The 22,319-nt window shown below is 48.2% G+C and overlaps 1 protein-coding gene and 1 non-coding gene across 3 annotated transcripts in view; both read left to right on the top strand.

The window, feature by feature from the left end:
- Positions 1-22,319, top strand: part of SARDH (sarcosine dehydrogenase) — an 86,164-nt gene continuing 63,845 nt past the window's right edge. For both annotated transcript variants that reach the window (XM_039505951.1, XM_039505952.1), the window contains exons 1-8: positions 1-227; positions 4,119-4,446; positions 5,879-6,057; positions 7,165-7,344; positions 8,060-8,183; positions 8,509-8,609; positions 14,314-14,418; positions 16,141-16,270. In XM_039505951.1, coding sequence (XP_039361885.1) covers positions 4,125-4,446; positions 5,879-6,057; positions 7,165-7,344; positions 8,060-8,183; positions 8,509-8,609; positions 14,314-14,418; positions 16,141-16,270 — 1,141 coding nt within the window. In that variant the 5' untranslated portion in view covers positions 1-227; positions 4,119-4,124. The remainder of the gene's footprint in view (positions 228-4,118; positions 4,447-5,878; positions 6,058-7,164; positions 7,345-8,059; positions 8,184-8,508; positions 8,610-14,313; positions 14,419-16,140; positions 16,271-22,319) is intronic.
- On the top strand, positions 11,149-11,253 carry LOC120387028. The gene has a single exon (XR_005590003.1). It is a non-coding gene; the product is annotated as a U6 spliceosomal RNA (small nuclear RNA).

Raw genomic sequence — 22,319 nt, 5'->3', positions numbered from 1 at the left:
ACTAGGCCGGCTGAGTGGAGCTCTCTTATCAGGCAAGCCAGTGCACACGCTGCACTGTACTAATTCCCAGACTCTGGGAATAGTTGTAACTGGCCAGCAGCGGCAATGACTGAAGTCTGGCTGCAGTTCTCTCAAGTACTAGTTACTGTTTCTGGGACCGTGGCACGCGTGTGAGAGACAGCAGGAGAGTGTCGGAGGAAACAAGAACCTCGCAGCCGTCTGAGCAGGTAAAGTGAACTGAACTCCTTTTGAGGGGAGTGCGTTGGGTGCAGTCAGCTCACGTTGCTGGCAGGGAAAGCTGAATAGAGGGGGCTGTGTCAGCAGCCAAAGGGTCCCTTACTGGCTCAGAGGGGAGATTGTGTCTTAAATGACAGGAATGCTTTCAGGCTGTAAAGTTCAGGGTAAGACCAGATGTTGGTAAATCTTAGGAAATGTGGTTGCACAGGGAAGAATTTCTTGGAGCTTGGAGACACGAATATCAACCCTTCCCCCACCCCTGTGGCAGAATAATAGGAAGAATCAGCCTGAAAACCATTAGGGTTGGGGTCTGGCTTGTTCAGCGTAGAGTGGAGTGAAACTTTTCCGCTTAACGAGAAAAGGAGAGGGGATCTGCTGGCTGAAGTCTCAGGTCTCTGCTGCAGGAATCGTGACCCTAGATTCCCTGGCAAGGAATTCCTTAGCCCTGCTGACTCTGCAAGAGCCAGGAAGAAACATTTACCCAGAGCAAGACTTAAAGCAAGGGGGTGGGAGCTGCATGCTTCAGCTGTGTAAAAGAACACGCCCAAACCTGCATATAGGGCCAGAGCCTCATGCCAGCACCCAGCCTGAGCAGACCAACTGGGCAGACGCATGCACTGGGGGCAGGAGAGAGGACTAGACATTTCACCCAGCAGTGAATCCTGGGTCCGTCTCTACCACACGTCACCTGTCCTTTATGACCATAGGGGCAGGGATTGCCATGTGTTGTATATAGGTGCAAATCCTGCCCCCTTTCATTGTGTCCTTGGGGCCCTGATTGCAACAACATGATTCTTATAAGCCCTGGGCCTAGGTCGGGGGGCCTCCCTGTGCTAAGTGCTGTGCAAACACACAACAAAGAGACTGTCCCCTGCCCTCAAGAGCTTACAATCTAAATGCGCTTCCCCCTAGCCCATGTGCCCAGCACTTCTGAGTACTCTGAAACCGCCTTTGCAGGCTTGCCAAGCCCAGGAGGTAAAAAACCGGGAGCCAGGCCCCCCAAATTATGAGTCTGCCTTAAAAATCACAAGATTTAAAAAATATAATAATTTATTGGCCTTTTGGTTTCTGAGCCTTCAGGGAGCACTCAGGTCATGTTTTCAAGCTTTTCTAGCCCATGGCAAAGGCTAGAATTTTTTTTTTTTAATGAAAGCTGAGATTCTCCTGAAATCACTTGCCTCCAGGAGCTGGGGCTTGAAGAAAAGCACCAAGAATCACAAGACTCTCAGTAAAATCACGAGAGTTACCAATACTGTATTTGCAAACCCTTTTGAGCTACTTGACAAACAGGCACCACCTGTATTTGAGCAGCAATGTCTTCAAGCTCATAAAAGCTAATGGGAGTTACTCTTCTGCGTGCAAAATAGATCATTGGCTTTAGAAATTCTCAGTCCTTTAGGCCTGTACCACTAGCAAGCCTCTGTCAAACAAAAAGTTGATTCTTCAGGCTATTGCTTTAGTGTTTGCTTTGGGCATGTAATAGAGTTGGCACCCACCTCTCGTGAGTGCCCCCTTCTGGTTGGGTGTGTCTGCATTCTTTAGTTCTGGTGACCCCTTTCGGTGGTTCTCAGGCGGGTATGTCAGTGAAACAGCGCTCTGGCCAGGTCACACAGTCTGCATGTTAACCAGCACAAACCCCTTCCGTGGTACACGATCATAGAATCATACTGAAGATGCAGGCCACCATAACATCCATCCACTCCTGAACTAATAATTCTCTTGACTCTGCTGTTGAATGCTCCAAATCATGATTAAAAAAAACAAAAGTAGCAGATAAATCCCCAACAGCGACCCCCCCCCCCTTCGGAGGGAGGAAGGCGAAAAAAAGGGCCACTGCCAATCTACCCCCCTGGAAAAATTTTTTTCCGACCCCAAATATGGCGATCAGCTGAACCCGAGCATGTGGGCAAGACTCTCCAGCCAGACCCTCTGGAAAAGACCTACATACCAGTACTAATTTATATTGACCTATTGATGACTAGTTATTGACCTATTGACCTATATCCTCCATAAACTTATCCACTTTCATCATAAACTTTAAAAGTCCTTCGCCCCCCACCCCCCACTGTTTTCCCTCGTTGTGCTGTTCCAGAATTGCACTCCTCTGATGGTCTCTGCCTAATCTAATAGCCCCTAATTTCTGACTGACAATTTATATCCTGATTCTGTCGTCGTGTCTCCTCTTCTCCTCCTAATTCTCTTATCCTCCTCTGATATATATATTTAAAGGGTATAATTAAATCTCCTCTTATCCTTCTTTTGGTTAAGGAAACAAAAGCGAAACAAACTTTCGCTCCCTCAGTCTCCAGGCATTCCATCATTCTTTTCATCCTCCCTTCTCTTCTTCTTTGTAGTTTGAATTCTTCATCCTTAAAACATGGAGACCAAAAAACTGCACAAAATAACCCAATGAGTCTCTCCAACGCGCTATATATAATATACTAGCACCTCCCTCTCACTATCTCTACCTCCGCTAAATGCATCCATGCATCAGCTTTAGCTTTGCTTTTTTACATCCACATGCATACTCACGTCATCATCCGATCTACTGATCAACCAGGACTCCTAGGTCCTTCTCCTCCTCGTACTTCCAACTCAGCTTATCCCCAAAATATAACTAAAATTCTTGTTCTTCATAACTAAATAATTATTCTATTTATCTCATCATTGAATAATTCATCCTTACCTAATACTCCAGTTTACAAAATCTCTCTGGAATCCGATCCTGATATCCCGATCCTTTTCTATTTCCCAACTGCTCCCAACAGTGTCTTTAAAAGCCCACTCCTACTTTTACTTTCTTTTCCGAGGTCAGCGATAAATAATAAAAAAAATGGAAAAAACCAAACCTTGAACCTTCGAACTCTACACTGGTAACCCCCTCAACCCGACAGATCACCCCTTTCCTCACAGTCACCCCCCTTTAACCAGCTCTTTATCCACCTCTGGATTTTCATTTCGATCCCCATCTTTTCCAATTTAACCAGTAATTCCTCAGTACCCCTCTGGTGGTGGCTCTCTCTAGCCCTCCCTGGGCTTTGGTCTTTAAGTAGTCCAACCCTGGTGTGGGGATGTATCCCCTGGGCTTCCTCCCTGGAGACACTATCTTCCTGCAGCCCTCCCCAGGCTCAGTCCCTACTCAGTCCTAACAACCAGCCAGGAGCTCCCTCAGTGCTCCCCTGGTCCCTGCTAGCAAACTGTCCATGGCCCTGCTGCTCTTCCAGGCAGCCAGACCTGCAGTCATTTCTTCTCCTGCTCTAAGCAGCAACTGACTGCTGCTGTGCAGTTCATTTTATATGGCCCTTCTGAGCCCTGATTGGCTGCTTCCTCTGCAGCCACTCTATCCTGCTTGGAGGCCCTCTCCACTGCTCCTACGCAGAGATTGGTGTAGCAGATCCTTGAGGCCTTCAGCAGGGGGCCTTTGGGACTAGTCCACTCCGTCACAGGGAAGCAGCTGGTTTTTAGCGGGTCTGTATTTAATTGGAAGCTTTCCTTTGTTGCAAATGCATTTCAGTTTACAGCCACCTTCTGTAGCTTTTGCCGAAGGTCAGTAACTGTTCACCTGGTTTGAGAGACAAGGTGGGTGGCAGGTGGATGTTAGAGTTTTGAGGAGCTGGGGCCAGGGAGATGCCATGTGATTCTCTTTCCCATCCCTCCCCCAGCACCCTATCTTTCTCCAAAACCATTTGTGACCTGAAATTCCAGGCTGTGGCCGTATGGCAGGGACCATTTTTTTCATTTGTTCTGTGCTTGTACAGACAGTGCCTAGCACAATGGGGTCCTGACCCATGATAATAATAACTCCAGTGTGGACTTTTGTATTGCTAGCGTGTGGCGAGATCTTTGCTCAGTCCATTGAAGGTTTGTCTTTGGAATTCCAGGTCACCATGTCCTACCTGAGCAACGTGGTCCGAAGAGCTGCCTCCCGCCAGATGCCAGCCCCTGGGAGAAACATCCGCCTCAGGTGCTTCAGCAGCGGGCTGGGCCAGACGACAGAGAAGAGTGTCCCTTACCACAAGACTCTGAAGGAAGAAAGCTCTCAAGGCAAAGGGCCGACCAGGCCGCTCCCTAAATCAGCCAATGTCGTGGTGGTAGGTGGAGGCAGCTTGGGATGTCAGACCATCTACCACCTGGCTAGGATGGGGGTGAGCGACGTGGTCTTACTGGAAAGAGACTGCCTGACGTCGGGGACCACCTGGCACACGGCTGGTGAGCAGAACTCTGGGTCTGGAAGCGTCTGTAACATTGTAAAGGCTCCAAATTTAGAGCTTTTGGAGTCTGATCCTGCTGGGTGCTGAGCAGCCATCAGTTCACTGTGGCTGCTCAGCTCCACGTGGGAAGAGCTCCGTCGCTCTCCGGGTTAGGATGTTTGTGACTCTCTCGATCTTGCTACCTGGTTGGGGATGAGCCCCCCTTGGAGACCTGGGAAAGGAATCGTTCCTTCAGCTCTCATCTAAGGGGTTATTGTGGTACTCTGGCCCCTTAATAGCCCAGTCTCTTAGGCCTCAGCGAGCTACTCCTTGACCCTATATAGGAGTCTCTCCTGATAACATGGGCCTTCAGAAGTCTGGCCTTCTCCTCCCCACCTTGTAGGGTAGAGAGGAAAGAAACCCCAGCAGTCTTACCCCCACTCCCCGTGGCGGGCCTCTGGGTCCTTCCTTGGGCAGGCCCGTGCCAGACTACTGAGGAACCTCCTTCCGATAGTCCCTGGCCCCTCTGGCAGCCACCCCACTCTGCATAGGCGCTGAAACAAAGGGTGCTGCTGAACCCCCTGCCTTGAAGTGGTTTCCATTCCATACAGTTCGGGTCAGTCATAGAATCATAGAATATCAGGGCTGGAAGGGACCTCAGGAGGTATCTAGTCCAACCCCCTGCTCAAAGCAGGACCAATCCCCCACTAAATCATCCCAGCCAGGGCTTTGTCAAGCCTGACCTTAAAAACCTCCAAGGAAGGAGATTCCACCACCTCCCTAGGTAACCCATTCCAGTGCTAGGTAACCCATTCCAGTGCTCTCAGCACCCCCATTATACAAATTGTTCCAGCCCCTGCCACTCTGCCGGACTTGGAGCTTTTTCTCCCAGCTGTTGCTGGTCAGCCGCAGCGTCAGCTTCCCACCAGTCCTGACTTAGAGGAGCCACCGCTTAGGGTGAGAGGCTGGTGCAGTCGCTGTCTCTTTGTCAGTCTGGATTCTCTCCTGAGATGTCCGACAAAGCCAGCTACTGCTCTCCTGGGGGTGGCATTTGCAGGGTGTATGCTGGTTGTGAGAGGACACTGAGCTCATGTCATGATGCTGATAATGCCTAGATTGTGGGCTTAGTGCCCGAATGGACCATCATTTGTTACACTCGGCTGCTGAGTGGGTCATCAGCAATAGGAATTGAGCCCTCGACCTCCGGACCTAAAAGCGTGAGCCTCTTCTAAGTGGAGCTACGAGATCCATAAGCGGTGGTAGCTGAAGACCTTTATGTGGCCTAGCTACTAGAGAGAGTGGGTTACATCTAGGCCAGGAATTCTGTTACTGCTAAAACACCTGTTGTGCAATTCTCACTGTTGACCTGTTTGTCTGCTTGGCTTGTAAGGTAGGGTTGGAATGGGGAGGTGACGGCAGAGTCTACTGGAACTTCTGTGGTTTTTTCCCAGGTCTGCTGTGGCAGCTGCGTCCCAGTGACGTGGAAGTGGAGCTGCTGGCTCATACTCGCAACGTGGTCAGCAAAGATCTGGAGGAGGAGACAGGTCTGCACACAGGCTGGATTCAGAACGGTGGGCTCTTCATCGCCTCCAACAAGCAACGGCTGGACGAGTACAAAAGACTCATGTCTGTAAGCAGGAATCTCCTCATCTCCTTCCTTCTCCTTCTTCTTATTCACAGATCATTGGATCAGGGCTGATGCTAGACTAGGGGGTCCAGCTGCCGGAGGGTTTTGTGCTACCAACCATCACCATGGTCTCTGAATGCCTTCCATGCAAAAAGATTGGCGGTAGTGAAATCCCTAGTGGATTTCTTGGCATCTCTGGCTCTTAGTGGGTTATCAAAAGCTCTGCTTGGGGCAGTTATTTTTTCAGGATGTGGTGGCTGTAGGTGGTTGATGTGAAAGTTGTACTGGTTATGGGGGACAGACTCTGGAGTCTTCTAATCTCCTCTGGATGTTTGTCCAATAGCCCGATCCACTCTACTGAGAACGCCTCCTCCCTGGCTGTAGCATGCGTCGGTCTAGGCTAGCCAGGGCTTTGTGTTCTGCTATGTCCCGGAAGAGCAGTTCATAGACTGAAATGCAGCCTTGAATGCAACTGGGTCTGATCCATGAATTGCTTTGAAGATTAGGACTGAGGCCTTAGTCCCTAAAGTAAAAAGAGCAACCTACTTGAATATCTGTGCAATATTTATGGAGAAAATCCATGCCCATGAGGGAGGAGACAAATCCTGTCTGCAAATGATCCTGTCTTCTACCATGTCGCAGGGAACCCGCTGCGTCAATCTTTAACTCGGCTGCTTTGACTTGCAGCATCAAAACTGGACTGTCCTGTTATCGGCCAACCATTTATCTTCTGCAGTGCATAGAGCCCAGTTCTCCTCACAGCACAGAGGGAGATTTTTATCAATCAATCCTGATTGGGGTAAAAGTACAGCATCATATTTCCAATTGCACCGCCTACTTGTATAGGAATAGGGTAATGTTTAAAGGTATAGGAATAGGGTAATGTCCCTTTAAATAGTTTGAGCCCACTAAAGGTGCTCACCGTATGCTGCGTTTTGGGAATCCACCAGAAACCAGTTAGATCGTCAGTGCGTCTGTAGCTAGGCCTGGCATGTTTGCGTGTAGTTATTTGGGACCCAGATGTGCCCCTGTGGTTGATTGTTGTGCAGAGATGCCACACCACATTGTCTTGTCTCCATTAATGCACCTGTTCTCGTGTTTCGTTTGTAGCTGGGTAAGGTCTATGGCATAGAATCCTACGTCCTGTCCCCAGCAGAAACCAAGGACCTGTACCCGCACATGAACGTGGATGATCTTTACGGCACACTTTACGTTCCCAAGGATGGCACGATGGATCCTGCTGGCACCTGTACAACCCTCAGCAGGGCAGCTACCGCCAGAGGCGCTTCGGTAATTGACTGTTGCACATTTGGGTGGGTGTCTGAGCCTTGTAGCTTTTCACAACTCACACATTCAGCCATACGTTCTCTCTCTGTACATTTCCCCCCTCACACCCTTGATCCTTTGCTTCCTGCTGTTCCCAGCCTCCGCCATTCTCAAAGCCAGGTCTCTGTTTCAGTGTTGCCTTGTTCTGCTTAACAGCGCCCCCCTTTGGCAGATTGGGTGCGGTGCTGACTGACTTTGAAGGGAGTCCCGGCCATGCCTCATCAGAGATGGTGGTTTTGGCTGCTTGGAACCGTAAGAGATGGGGAAGTAAAGAGGAGGGAAAAGGATGTGTGACCAACAGGCCCTCTCAGAGGTCCAGAGAGGGCCTGGGCCACTTCCATCTTTTGAGGTCCCTAGCTTGAAATGACTTTTTGTTTCAAAATTTCCTTGAATGTAATTTTTTAAATTAAAAAATGGTCAAAATGGAAACAAACTCTTTCATTCTAGCTGAAATGTACATTTTTTTTCAGCTTTTTCGATTCGCTGAAATTTTTTGTTTCCAGCCAGAACTGAAACAATTTTTGTTTTGATTTTTTTCAAAATTGCCAATGAACTAACAATGTGTTATTCAGCCAGCTCGACTCAGGAGATCCGGGTTACTCATTTGGCATTATGAGTCCAACTCTTAACATTCAGACCCCAGGGGGCTGTCACTGTGCTTCTCTTTCGCTGTCCTCAGGTAATAGAGAATTGCCCGGTGACTGGTATTCAGGTCAAAGCCGATGACTTGGGTGTGCAAAGGGTCGCTGCAGTGGAAACAAACTATGGGACCATCCAGACGCCCTGTGTGGTGAACTGTGCAGGTAGGAAATCAAGGTAACGTAGCTACAGCCCTGCCACTTGGCATAATCTGATGGGGATACTAGTCCTTCCTGTCCCAGCAATTAGGAGACTTTGTCCAGTCTTTGAGTGAGGCGTTCTGTGGTTCACCATGGCTGTGCTCAGGGCGGGGAAAGATGCCAAGCGAATGCAGCTTTTAATTGCGTTTAACATTGAGCCGAAGGGTCTTAACTCCCTTTTTCCACACGTCAGGGGGCAGCATTCTGGACTCTGAGCCTCTGATCTCTGGCGCAGCTCCTCATACATTCCAGTGGTCACTCACAGTGCGGTCGTTTGTTTTTACGGCAGGAGTGTGGGCCCGAGCCCTGGGCCAGATGGCTGGTGTAAACGTGCCCCTGGTGGCTATGCATCATGCATACGTGGTGACGGAGCGGATAGAGGGCATTCAGGTCAGTTCATTGCTCCTCTTCTCTAACTGGAGGGTTTGTCATCAGACAGACACATGTGCTGAGGGTGCTTTCAGGAGGGGACTTGATTCAGAATTTGTGGGGGGGGTCTCCTGGTTTTCACAACTGCTTCTATGATCTGGGACACTTTTTTCTCCATAACATCCAACCTCCTTTCCTTTCCTGGAAGTGGATTTGTGTGTCCCATCTTCTCTAGGAGATGCTCTTCTTGGTGAATACAGAGACGAAACATCTGTGAATAATCTTGCCAGTGAAGCCGACTCTTGGGCTTAGCTTGCATCCCTGGCCCCTTTTATCTGGCTATCCACAGACATTCAGGTGGAGTGAGGTCCTACTCACAGGAATATCCCCTGAAAGCAGAAATGCTGTGAATCACTGGGTATGTCTGTATTGCAATCTGAGGCGTGACTGCAGCTCAGGTAGATGCACCCATGTTCGCGCTCCTAAACAGAGCAGAGTAGAGATAATTGCAATGGCTTCAGCGCGGGATAGCAATGGGAGTATGTACTCGAGATCTCCGGCATCCTTGTACAGCCCACAGTGGCAGATCTACGATGCTGTATTTTGCCACGCTCGTGCAGGTATGTCTCCCCGAGCTGCAGTCAGACATCGGATTGCAGGGCGCACACATTCAGTGTGTGCATCCAAGGCCTATTTCACCCATTGTTATTATTCAAACAGTAGCTTTGTTGAACAAATCTGCATGTTCACAGGTAATCTGCAGACAGAAAGGGGGACTCCTCTGGTTGATAAAGCTTAGACCAACCAATCAGAAGTGGAAACAGTACCATGTGACTGAAGGTGACCAGAGGCACAATGCAAATAGCAAATCTGAGTAGCAGATGCACAACACATGGCTGTCTAGTGCCAAATAGCACCAGGTTTACAAATAGTCCATTGGTTAAAATGATCTTGCACTGAATAGCACTGGTGACAAACTGGGGGAAACGTGCAAAAACATCCCTGAAAACTGTTTTTGGAAAAATGCCCTAACCTGCATAGGGTGACCAGAGAGCAAGTGTGAAAAATCAGGACAGGTGAAGGGGGGTAATAGGTGCCTGTATAAGACAAAGCCCCATGTATTGGAACTGTCCCTATAAAATCAGGATATCTGGTCACCTTAAGCCTGCTCTAGAGCAAAGCAGTGCTGCGATGCCGAGGTGTGTAATGACCAAGGTAATAAAAGGCTCGACCTGTTTGCGGGTAATCTGTGATTGAAGGAGAAAAGGCTACATCTAGCAGGTAACTTATACAGTTTGATCAGCTCTGCTCTTGGGCCCTGCCCAGACCCGAAAATTCGATTGTATTCTCTCTGTTCTTGCACCATGCCCATCCCCACGGTATTGGACCGTTGGTAACTGACCTGGTGGGGCAGCACAGGCCGGTCCATTGCGGTTTTGCCCGACATCCCCACTTGCGCTGCTCAACACCACTGCTGTTGTGAGATCATCTGGGTACTTATCTCACTGCTCCTGGCTCAGCTTAATGAAGCCACAATACTGCTCCTCTGAGCCCTCTCCTTGCATGAACGAGCATGTTGCCTGTTTCTACATTCCCTCACCCAACTGGTCAGGGCTGCGGGAGAGGAACCCTACTGTTCTTTGCGGCTGGAATTGTTGTTCTATATCCCACTGCCCCATATCAGCACATCTGCCCGTAGCATTTCAGAAACAAAAGTCGCCTTGGAAAAGTTTCATTCCTCAGCCTGCAGCTAGATGTCTCTCTTGGGCAGCACAAACAATACAGCGAAGGGAGCATTTCAAAGGAAGAGCTTAGATGGAATCCCTGAATGTTGACTGGCTTCAAACGTAAGGACGTGCAGGAGGTACCTCTCCATACCACGTACATGCCTAGATGAAATGGGCCAGGCCTCCCCCATGCAGCCCACCAATTTCACAACGAAGGGTCGTTTAGGACAGAATTTGACCCAAAGTGTGAAAGGAGAGAGTCATTCTCCCTCTGGCTTCTGTGGAATTTAAGCACATGCCTAAGTGCTAGGCTGAACAGGGGTTGGTTTAGACACGTGCTTAAAGCCAAGCATGTTTTTAAATGCTTTGCTGAATTGGGGCCTAAATGCTGCTGCATCATTCACATATTTGTAATGTTAAGAATACCGTGCTTTTCTCAAGGGTTCTGCGCCAGAAGCTCTCAAAGCACTTGACAGAGGACATCGCTCTCCTGATGAAGGGGAAACTGAGGCACAGACAGTTGACGTGACTTGCCCAGGGTCACCCAGCAGGCCACTGGTAGAGCCAGGAATAGCACCTAGTTCTGAGTCCCAATCCTGCCTGTGCACTATGCCAGACTGCCTGTCCTGGGGACACCTAGGCACGGGGAAGATACGTATAATTAATACTGTAATCTTAAGTATCTTATTAAATGACTATGAATGTTTAATATTCATGAATATTTTAACACAAGGGCCCTGTTTCTGCTGTTTCCCTACCTTTCATAGCAGAATTACCCTCGGGGCTCTGGTGTTTTGTGTTTGATAAAGGAGTCCAGATATCCCCGGGTAACTGAGTTTCATCTTCGGCAGCACATATACTAAAATTGGAACGATACAGAGAAGATTAGCATGGCCCTGCGCAAGGATGACACGCAAATCTTAGCAAACAGCCTTTATGGAAAAGTCCTGCAGCCCTGACAAGGAAATGATACAGTTTTCTAAATATTTTTGAACCATCCTGCAAAATTTCAGAGACATTTCTATGTTTTGGAATTCTATAAGGGAGTTTGTGAAACCATATAAAAGGAGGTGATATTAATTTATGGTCTGTAGATTTTTTTTTAAGAGTAATTTTGTATTACATTTTCTGTTCAGCCCATCTATTTTCCCCCTACATCTTGATTCTTTGACAGTTGATTTTGAAAAGTGCCATTTAACTATATTATTTTTTATATTGCAGTAGCATCTACCAGCCTGACCCCAAACTGAGTCCCCGCTGTGCAAGGCACTGCACAGATACATAGTAAGAGACAATTCTTGCCCTGAAGGGTTTGCGACTTAAATAGACAGGAGTAGAAGAGGAAAAACCTCAAGTGACTTGCCCAAGGTTGTATAATAAGTCAGTGACAGAGCAGAGAATAGAACCTAGGTCTCTTGACTGCTAGGCTAGAGACCTATCCACTAACCACAGTGCCTCTTACTGAAATGTTGACTATTATTAATTTATCAGTGGAAAATACAGTAAGACCCTACAATTCCATTTGTGTAACTTACATATTTTCATGCTATGTTGTTAAAGAAAGTCAGTGTTATTCTTTAACTATGTAGTAGTGTCTTGGCTGTTGTACTGTTTCATCTTGTTGTGTAGGTGGGGTAAGAGAGAAATCATTTTTCCTTTTAACGTGGATCAAAACACACCGGCCTGCCAGTCTGCCAGTTCTCCTCCTACAAATGTCTGCAGCAGCTCTGCTGCAGCCTATTGATTTCGTGCCTTATTATCTGAATGGTGCCCCAAGAGGATTGGCACCCCATTGCACTTGGCCCTATACAAAGACATCAATTAACTCAGCGTGACCTAAGGGATGGTGCCCTTGACTGGGACTCAGTAGACCTGTGTTCTGTTCCTGATTCTGCCACTAGCCTGACGGGTGACCTTGGGCAAGTCTCTGTGCCTCAGTTTCCCCAGCTATAAAATGGGGATAATGATACTATGACTTCCATTGCAAAGTGCTCTGAGATTTACTGAGGACAAGAGCTAGGCATTATTGCTATCTTCAGATGAATACACAAGTGCAATCTTGTCTGCTTCCATAGTCACCCAGTTGTGGTTTTGTGGAGGAAGGCTGGATTTGGGGTTGGTTTTTAGAGATGGGTCTTGTTCAGATCAAGACAGAAATCAGCTTGCATTTCAGCGCCACGTAGCTCATGCTCTTGGTCTGGGGCTGGGACGCACAGCAGATCTGTTGAGTGAATTAGACTCAGCCCGTGTAATCATATCAGCACCTCCAGTTGCTGCTTAGCCCCCTTTGCCTGTGGGCAGCGTATGCGGGGAGAATGTCTCGGTGCATTGCTCGTATCATGTCTGCCGCTAATCTTGTTTTGCTGGTGTCTGAGCAGTGCTGTCAAGTAGGGCTCTTACTTCTTTGAGGCACGGTAGAGCCACTTTTAGTCTGCTCAAAGCAGGCAGCTGAGAAAGGGCCCAGCGCTGAAACTAATTGGCTGTGACCTGCTGCAGCCAGGTCTTTTTTTTCACTGTTTGTTTGCAGAGTCAGTGGGGTCCTTTTAAAAACAAAGGCTTTAAAACAAATCAGTCTCTCCTGCCCAGCCCTTGTGAGCCTCAATACAGCCCTAGCCACATTTGGATCCAAGCTTTCTTAGAGCTGGAGGGAGTTAAGATTCACCTCTGTCCCCCAATAACAAATCACCGCGTGCACGGCTAGCAGCTGTCATGGGCAACCCTACAATAATAAGCCAGCGGGTGCTGCACCCGTGCTTGTGAGTGACCCTACAATAACAAACCAGCGTGCACATCTCTGCAGTGTGCACAGCACCCGCACCATCAACAACCCTCCGGTAGCTCCGGTGCTCAAATGCAACCCTACAACAACAAACCAGTGTGTGCAGGTGGTGGCGGTCAGGAGGGGCAAATTGCAGTAAGGAAACGGGATTGTAAACAGCGAAGGAAATTGTTCCTGTAAAAAACATGCCAGATGGCTGGAGCGAAGCTTTGAACACAGTGCAGTGCAATGCCAACTTGATGTGCTGTCCTGCCGGTGGCTCTACCATTAGATGAGGGCTGCTGTTGAGCTGGAGTTAGGGATGAGGTGGTGGCAGCAGAGCTGCTCTGCAGTGCCCCCTTCAGGGCCAGGCTTGGTACTGCAGCCGTTCCCTGCCTTAGTTTGGCCAGCTGCTTGGGGCAGGGTGCCCATGGCGTAAGGTTGGTATTGGTCTCTCACCAGAACAGCCACTCAGGAGCCATCTAGTTGTAGCACTTAGGCCCAGATCCGGGCCTTGCCCTGCATTAGCCCCTAGGAGCTGCTCCTCCATCCAGCCCAGCTCTGCCCCTGAGCAAAAGCAGGGAAGCTTTATTAACTGCCCTGCTGGGTTTTGATGGGTCAGTGGTTCCTCCTGGCTCGTCTTAGGCCTCTGGAGAACTGTCTCATTGGTCACCTGGTCTGAGTGGATTTTCCTTGGGCAGGGAGCGTCGGGGCGCTGATGCCACCAGCAGGGGTCAGAGGAAGCCGGATAAACCCCACCCAGGGCAAAAGACTAGTGAGCAGGTGGGAGGGCTAGGAATAATGTGGGATTCCCGGGAGTGGGGAACCAGAAGTGGGGCAGGTAGCGAACCACCAGGACTGGCTTCGTCCTTCCTCCACTAGGCCTGAGCTCCGAGTCCTGACCGCTGGCAAGTCTTGCAATGGGACATGCAGGGAGGAGCGGGGTGCACTCTGCCTCGGGGTGAGGCGGTTCTAGGGGATTTCCGTGCTGGGGAAAACGCAGAGGAGCTGCTAGTGATTCCAGCAGGCTTGGACTGTCCTGGAGTGGAAGGATTTGGAGAATAAACAGCCCTGGTAACCTGCACCCTTATGTTTATAATGACACTCCACAGTGGCCATCTAGCAAGGCAGCTGCGGGGAAGAAGAGGGCCAGTCAGTTTTGGGTGCAGTGTTGGAACAAGGGCAGAAGCTTTACCCCTCCTGCCCCGCTTTGATGATATTCCTTTCTGCCTCTGTTTAGAATATGCCGAACGTTCGCGATCACGACGCCTCGGTGTATCTCCGTCTCCAAGGCGATGCCCTGTCCGTGGGCGGATATGAGTCAAATCCAATATTCTGGGAGGAGGTGAGCGGTGCTGAGAGGTTTTCATAGGAAATAAAGCATGTTACCAGGAAAGCCGTTTTGACAAAGTAGGCGCTGAAATGAACTCCTTAGCTCTCTTGTTTATGTGCCAGAATGCATGAAATGAAGACCTTTATAATTAAGACAGAGCTGGGTTCAGCAGGACTTGGAGGGAGAGGGGATTTGACAGCTTCTGTTGTTTGGATCTGGCTTAGCTCTAGACCAGAACCAAACCTGCTTGAAGAAACATATGCTCCATGAGCAAGAATGGGAGAGGAAGGACAGTCTAGCGGTTGTGGCACTAGCCTGGGACTTGGGAGATCACGGTTCAATTCCCTGCTTTGCTATAGGTTCTTGTCTCTGACGTTGGCCAAGCCACATGAGGCATGTCTTCACTTCAGTTTATTAGCTTGGGCCTCAGGTGTGGCCTGTAAAACCGTTCTCAAAGTACAAAAATGCCACCATGTCCTCCTGCTTTCTCTCCACAGAGTGGCATGTTTGGGAAGGAGATCACCAGATCATTGTTGTTTATTTCACAGTAGCAGCCAGGCCCTAGCTGAGCTCTGGGCCCCATTGTGCTGTTCACCAATAGTATGGGATAGTGTCTGCTCAAAGAGCTCATGTGCCAAGTAGACCTGGCAAAGGTTGGGTAACAGAAAGTACTATTATGCCGGCTTTGCAGAGTGGAATTAGAGCTTCAGAGAAATTAAGTGACTTGCCCAGAGTCACATAGAAAGAGACAGGGATAGCTCAGTGGTTTGAGCATTGGCCTGCTAAAGCCAGGGTTATGAGTTCAATCCTTGAGGGGGATATTTGGGGATCTGGGGTAAAAATCTGTCTGGGGATTGGTCCTGGTTTGAGCAGGGTGTTGGACTAGATGATCTCCTGAGGTTCCTTCTAATACTCTGAATCTGTGAAGAGACTGAACCTAGAGTTCCTGAGTCCTGCTACCCTTTCTCCTACATCAAATGGTGCCAAGTGAGTTCTTTACTGGCAGTCGTGACTGGAAATTGACTGTCTGGCTATGACATAGTCCTGTAACATGAGTCTTGGTTAGATTTTGCTCCCTCTCTGCCATGGGAGAAAGGCTTCCAAACGAATGAATGAAAATCTTTCCGGGATTAATGTTGAAGGTGATAGTAAATGACTGTGGCTTGTGATGAACTTTTTCTTCAACCTTCCCAGCCCTCTTTTCCTGTCCTATGTCCTGCCAATAGGGTGTTCCATTTTCACAGTAACTGGCTGGGGAGTTTAATGTGTCAATTACTACAGGAGTTAATGGGTTTGTCTTTCAAGGAAAAATGAGGTATTCTTTCTTGTGTTTTACCCTAAGACAAAGTGGACAGTGATCTTGAATGAGCCCATATGCAAGTGGCTCTAGCGAGGCATCACAATTCTTCTCCTTGGCTGGACAGCTTAGCAGATAACGTCCTATGAAACCAAAGTTTCCAAAGCAGCTTCTAATTTTGGGTGCATTGGTTTTCAGGGAGCCTTAATCAATGTCAAAACTCCCATTGACTTCAACAGGGCCCGGAGTTCACCCCCTGGGGCTGTTTTCCAGAAGCGCCGAGCCCCCTCAGTTCCTATTGATTTCAGTGGGCAATGAAGATGCTCAGCACCTTACAGGAAGCAGCCGCTAAGCAGCTGTCAGAATGGGGTGTTTGTATAAAATAAACCTCTTCTCTCACTTAACTTCTGTGTACCTCGGCTCCTGTTTCCCCTCAGGTATCTGAGAAATTTGCCTTTGGCCTCTTTGATCTGGACTGGGATGTGTTCATGCAGCATATTGAAGGTGCAATAAACAGAGTCCCGGTGCTGGAGAAAACTGGAATTAAATCCACTGTCTGTGGGCCAGGTAATATTTTGACAGTGCATTCCACATGCCATCAATGCAGCTTTGTTCCTCGATGAGTCTGTACTGATTTTTTTTTCTACGTATTCTCCTAGTTTGGAGCTAGCAATGATTATATGTATATTCAGGGTTAGTATGAATCAGTCTCTCTTGCTTTCTCCTACCCACCCACGCAAGGAGACAAATTGGGAATGGATAAAATGTCTGTCTTCCTTGGTTTTTCCTTAAAGACACACACACGTGCACACTCACAAAAAAGATGGAACAAGGACCTGGTCCAACCCCCATGGAAATCAACAGAAAGGCTCCCGTTGACTTCAGTAGGCTTTGGATCAGACCCTGTATATAAGCAGAAAGCCTGAAAACATGCTGAGATAAGGGTGGGAAATGGCTCTACAGATCACTGCTTGCCATGATCATCCAGTGCATTGATCAAATCTTTTTTCCCCCAAAGCCAGTTCCCCTGTGTACTGCTGCAGTTACCCCTTGTTTTTCTCAAGCGGTGGGGTTCTAGATTGCCAGGGATGGAATGGAAACCTTTCCTTCAACGTGCTCAAAGGCAGGCGAGAATTTGGCACATCCTTGGAGCTGCTCAGCTTCAAACCGCTGGTGGGAGCACTAATTAGAGCGAATATCAACTTGGTTGACCTGCCTTGGCACTAAAAGCTGGAGCAAAGATGAGCTCGCTCTGTCCTGGCATGATGGATATTGGGCTTCTCGCACATGTCTGATCTGGAAAGCTCACAGATCGGCTTGTAATGATTTTGGGGATGTAAGTCTCAAGGTTGGTGGGGCAACGGGACAGGGGAGCCCCAGAATTTCAATGTTGTCTTGGTCTGGCCATCCACTCAGCATCTCTGTCCGAGGGTCGCTAGGACGTCACAGCTGTCCCGTGCCCTCAAGGTTCCCATTGCAGATTCTGTCCTCCGGGGTGAGGAGGTTTTGTTAGGCTGTACACACAGCATCTCAGGCTGCTTGAATTTCTCAGAAGCCCTGTGACGGGTATAGCATTTCTAAACCCCACACCAGTCCCACTGAGCCTTCTGGAGATACAAATGCAGTGGAGCGGGGAAGTGCTAGGCATGACCTGTGAAGCAGAACTGGCAAATACACGTGAACGTCAAAGGGACCTCTGTCTGGAGGCTCTTGTTTGCACCCGCTTGCTCTTTGAAGGAAATAAGCCCGTTGGAATACAGGATTGGATGCAATGATATCCTAGTCCTGAAGGTGGCGGCAGAAGTCTTGTATAGGGAGAAAAATAGCCCAGGAGATTTGTTATACTTCAGTGGGTTTTTTTCCCCCTCATTCTCTGGGCAACGCTGCTCAGTGGTTTTGATGCTAAAAGTCTGCAGCCAAACGAATCCCAGAGAAAGTGGGTACGGCCAGGCAGTAATGTCACCCACGTTTACCGCTAATTTTGCTGCGACTGGATTTGAAGGCCAGATTTTCAGATATTGGCCTCTGCTTTTTGCTGATGTGAAGTTATTTTGCACCCTCAGCTCTGGTAACTTACTGCAGAAGTCCAGGTCTCTGATTAGTGGGCACAAACCAGGAAAAGGGTCGTCTAGGACACAGATCCTGCAAGGTGGCGAGCTGCTTTGAGTCCCTTTGCACATCACCTTGCATGACCTTTCCACATGGCAGCTGCAAAAGTGGGACCTATTTATGCCTTCAAATCTAGGGGTATGAGTAAGATGGGGAGGTGAACTGGGGTGCTTTACCTGGAAGCAGGGTAACCATTGGCAGGCGGTATTGAGATATTTTAGTTCCAGGCCCAATAGAAGAATGGTCTCCAAGATGGAAGGTTCCATGTGTTTCGGAACAATGCCTGAGGCAGTGTACCTCCAGGCTCAGACAGATCCAACCTCCCAGCTGTATTCGATCAGTGTCGGGGAATGCTTTGCCACACTGAGATTAAGGGATACCCTGATACAACACTAGCTGACAATACAGATTCCCAATTGGGAGTCATCAGCAGGGAGGATAAAGGAAAAATCCCAGGTCCTGGGACCTGGGATACAAGAGTAAAGAGACTCCAGAACCTCAGTAAGGAAAGTAAGAATGCAGGGAGGAAACCGCTAAACATTCAGGGTACGTCTACACGAAGAGCGAGGGTTGAGATTCCCCTGCTGTGTACATGTGCTCATGCTGAAGCCCTTTGAGCTGGCGTGAGTATGACTAGCTGTGTAGCCACGATAACAGAGGCACAGCTGAGCTGTGCTGGCTACAAATCCTCCTGAACCCGGTGGGTTTGTACGTGGCATGGCTGAGCCGTACCTCCACTGTCGCTACCCATGCTACTGTGGCTACACTGCAGTTTACACTCGTGCTATCTTAATGAGAACTACCACGAAAGCGTGCACACAAGCAGTGGAATCAGCCCCCCCCCCGGGCTCATAGTGTAGAGACAGCCACGCGCACACCTCTTTCCTCGCTGCTCGTTTCATGGCTCTGCATTGCACAGGGATAGTTTCCTGCATGGGTGTGCCAGCAGGGGTCTCTTAATGAACTCTGGGGCCTAGAGAAAATGATCATGATACTTAGGGCCAGGTTTTTCAAAGGCACCTAAAGATGCAGATAGGAAATCAATGGAGTTGGGCACCTAGGTGCTTTTGAAAATCCTACTAGGCACCTGTCTACCTCTTTAGGTACCTAAATGCCTTTGGAAATCAGGCCCTAAGTGCTTTTCATCTCTAGGTCGCAAAGCAGTGTTATCATCTCCATTTTTAGAGATGGGGAAACTGAGGCACAGAGGTGCGGTGTCTTGCCAAGGGTCCCACAGCAAGTCAGTGGCAGAGTCATGGGGTAGCGCAGCGCTCTCCCAACATTTAACACAAACTCCTTGCACTAGACTACAGCAGCTCCTACAGATTGAGGGGTTTGGATTGAAGGTTTCTGCTGTCTGGGCATCATTGTATCCATGGGAATGAGCTGGCAATACTAAATATTCAGCAGGGACTGTGATGGCTGGAAGTCAGACCCCTGGTGTCTGCCTTGCAGAAAATGGGCGTTGAGATGTGTAAGGGACCAATAAGCCCAGGGTCCAAACGCATGTGTCTAGAGGTCCAATAAATGTATCTAGCCTCGTGACCAGACCAGGACCAACTTCCCAAAGTCAGGGGTTTTAAACGAAGGCTTTAGAAAAGGCTTTGCACAACCAAGGTTTGGAGACCTGTACAGAGAGCACATTTCCTGATAGCATCCTCCTCTCTCCCCAAAGATTCAGCCACCTGTGACTTTTCAGAACACCTGGACAGTGTCCTAAGGGGGTGATTTAATTCAGCATAGCTGGGCCAGCCCATCTTCCCTGGTCATCCCTGCGGCATGCATCTGTGGTCTGTCTTCTAGTCAGCAAGAGAGCTAGCCATCTTCCTGCCAAGCCCTGGATGGTGACCTATATACCCGTGCCCTACCCTTCACCGTATATCAGACTCTTAGGCGGCTTTTCACCTCTGCTCTCCTTGGTTCAAATCTAACCTTGTACAAATTAAAATTAATGTGCTATTGGTCCAGTTCATAGCAGATTTGTTCTCATCAGGAGATTGCTCTGCCTTGGGAACATGACCATGAGGGGCTGCTCAGTTTCTTCAGAATTTGGGCTTTTATTTTTGAAAAAAAGAAGTTTGAAGCTCTTGTGGCTGCAAACTTTTTTAGGTGCCAGGGTATGGAATCAGATGAAGCACTATCCTTTTTAGGGTGCAGACACCCTGAAACAATAGCCCTAAGAGGCATTATAGCTATCTGATGTTCACTCTGAAACCTAGTGACAACACTTTAAAATGTCAACGCTGATGGCTATTTTATTGCTGATCTTTTTGGTGGAAATATCCATATGGCATGCTTAGGCAGCATGACTGGATTCTTTAGACATTAGGGATGGAAAAGATCTACCAGATCTGTAAATCCAGCACCACTGGCAGTTCTAGGACTGGCGTCTGCATGGCTTATATAAAAGGGTATTGAGTCTGAAATGAGATACAGTGCAGTGCTTATAGGAGTCTGGGGAATAGCTTATGAGGTTCCATTTCAAGACTGCTGTGCATTTACTGGAGAAGCCTGCACCATAAAGACCTGCTCTCATTTCACTGAAGTATTTAAAAGGAAAAACCCTCCAGCCCCACAGGGACAGAGCTGCACAGTTGCTCGAAGGGAAAGTAGGACACATCTCTTGCTCTTAACCAGATAAAACATGACATTTACAAGGTAGATGCCTTGGCCCTGGGAAGTGCAGCTTTGATTAAATCAGGGTGTAAGTACAGCTCTCAGTCTCCACTGAGAAGCCAGGTCTCCAGCAGGAAGCCAACTTTTTTTTTATATACAGTATTTGTAGCGCAATAAATGTGATTTCTAAAGGCTCAGTGATCCTTTCCCCCCACCCCCTGCACTCTGGATTTAAACGTGCATGTATTCTATCTGTGAAAGCCAAGTCACGGTGGGTTTGGAACGCACAAACAAATGGCAAAAGCATGTTGTTTGCGCTGTGCAGTAAATCTTTTATAAAAGAAACTCTTGTCCCCTTTATAGTTTTGCAACCCAACTTGCTTCCTGGAGGCTGGGGACAAATCCCCATTAATGGCAAAAATATAGTTCCAGGACATAACAAACCAGTTTGCAAAAGGTGGCATGGGATTTACAGAGTGGGTTGGGAACTGGTTTCAGTGAGAGAGCACTGTTAGAACAGAGAGCACAAGCACAGTCCAGTTAACCAGACTTCTGTATCCCAGAAACTTTTTATCAACTACAAGGGTCATCCTCCTCATAGGAACGGTTCCGTGCCATCTAGCGCCTCATGCTTGTCATGCCGATCACTGTGGATAGCTGGAACTTACTAGTAGTCGTGAGGATAAAATTCAGCTTCCCCTGTTCCAGATTCACAGGCCTTAATTTGCATTATGTTGCAGTTGTATGGGGCCCAGTGCCCAGTCACGACCCATTTTTTGCCAAAATTGTCAATTCATTGAAACCAAAACTGTTCACGTAACAGGGTCGATTTCAATGACTGTCCCGACTTGAAAATTTGGGGGTAGAAAAGGGTTTTGAAATAGAAAGATTCAATTGTTTTTAGTCAAAATGATTTGCCGTTCAAAAAGTTCATACGTTTAGACTAAAAGATGGTTTTCAAAAAATGAAATTGAAATGAGGCATTTTCAAAATGATTGAAGCAGAAGGTTTTGATTGATCTGAACCAACAAACATAGGGATTTTAGGTTCATGACATTTCAACTTTTCAGCCCAGTTTGGGACAGGAAAATGTTTGAATATCTAAAATGTCCATGGGACCGAGAAGCCTGTTTCCCACCACTCTAGCTGGAGTTGAGGCTACTACAGTGTTGTATCAAGCAGGCAAGGCACTAACAAGCTTGAACAGGACTTTATTTTTACAGTGGAAACCCCGTTACCAAGCGGCTGCTGGACACTCTGTAACTCTCACTCAGCCTCCTCCACTCCTCCTCCCTCCTTCCTGTTTCCTGTCCTTTCAGACTCCCAACAGCCAGTGCTCCCAGTTCTAATAGTTACAAGCACATCTGAACACCACTTACAGGTCCGGAATGAGGTGGGTACCTGACAGCAGAGCTCTGCAAGGAAAACTTGGGCAATAGCTGCCTGCCTTTATGCCCTGGGTATCAGCACCAAGTTCACCCAACAAAGACCACAGTGGTTTAAAAGCAGACGACTTGCTTTTACCCAGTCCTGCTTCCTGCTTCCATCAAACATTCATCTCCTATTTTTTTTTCTTCTGGCTGCCTCTCCACAGCTTGGTTAGGCTTTTGGTGCAGGAGGCATAGAGTGTCCTAAATATCTACGCTGAGGATCTGATAAATTCCCTCTTCAATGCAATGTGTTAGGTTACCAAGCCACATTTGTCTTTCCACTCTGCCAATGGATGGTTATATCCCATACTGTACACAGGGTTACAGCAGACCTCGCGTACCAAACAAGACCATTCCTTTACAGGCACCCTGTGTTTTGGAGAGTAGGGGCTTTGAGTTCATATTTCTTATCAGTTATTTTTATTGTGGTTGAGCAGAACCAAGAACAAGACAGATAAAAC

The sequence above is a fragment of the Mauremys reevesii genome, linkage group 19 (assembly GCF_016161935.1).
Source record: "Mauremys reevesii isolate NIE-2019 linkage group 19, ASM1616193v1, whole genome shotgun sequence".
NCBI lineage: Eukaryota > Metazoa > Chordata > Testudines > Geoemydidae > Mauremys > Mauremys reevesii.
Note: the sequence above shows the minus strand (reverse complement) of the source record. Positions and strands in the feature narration are given on the sequence as shown.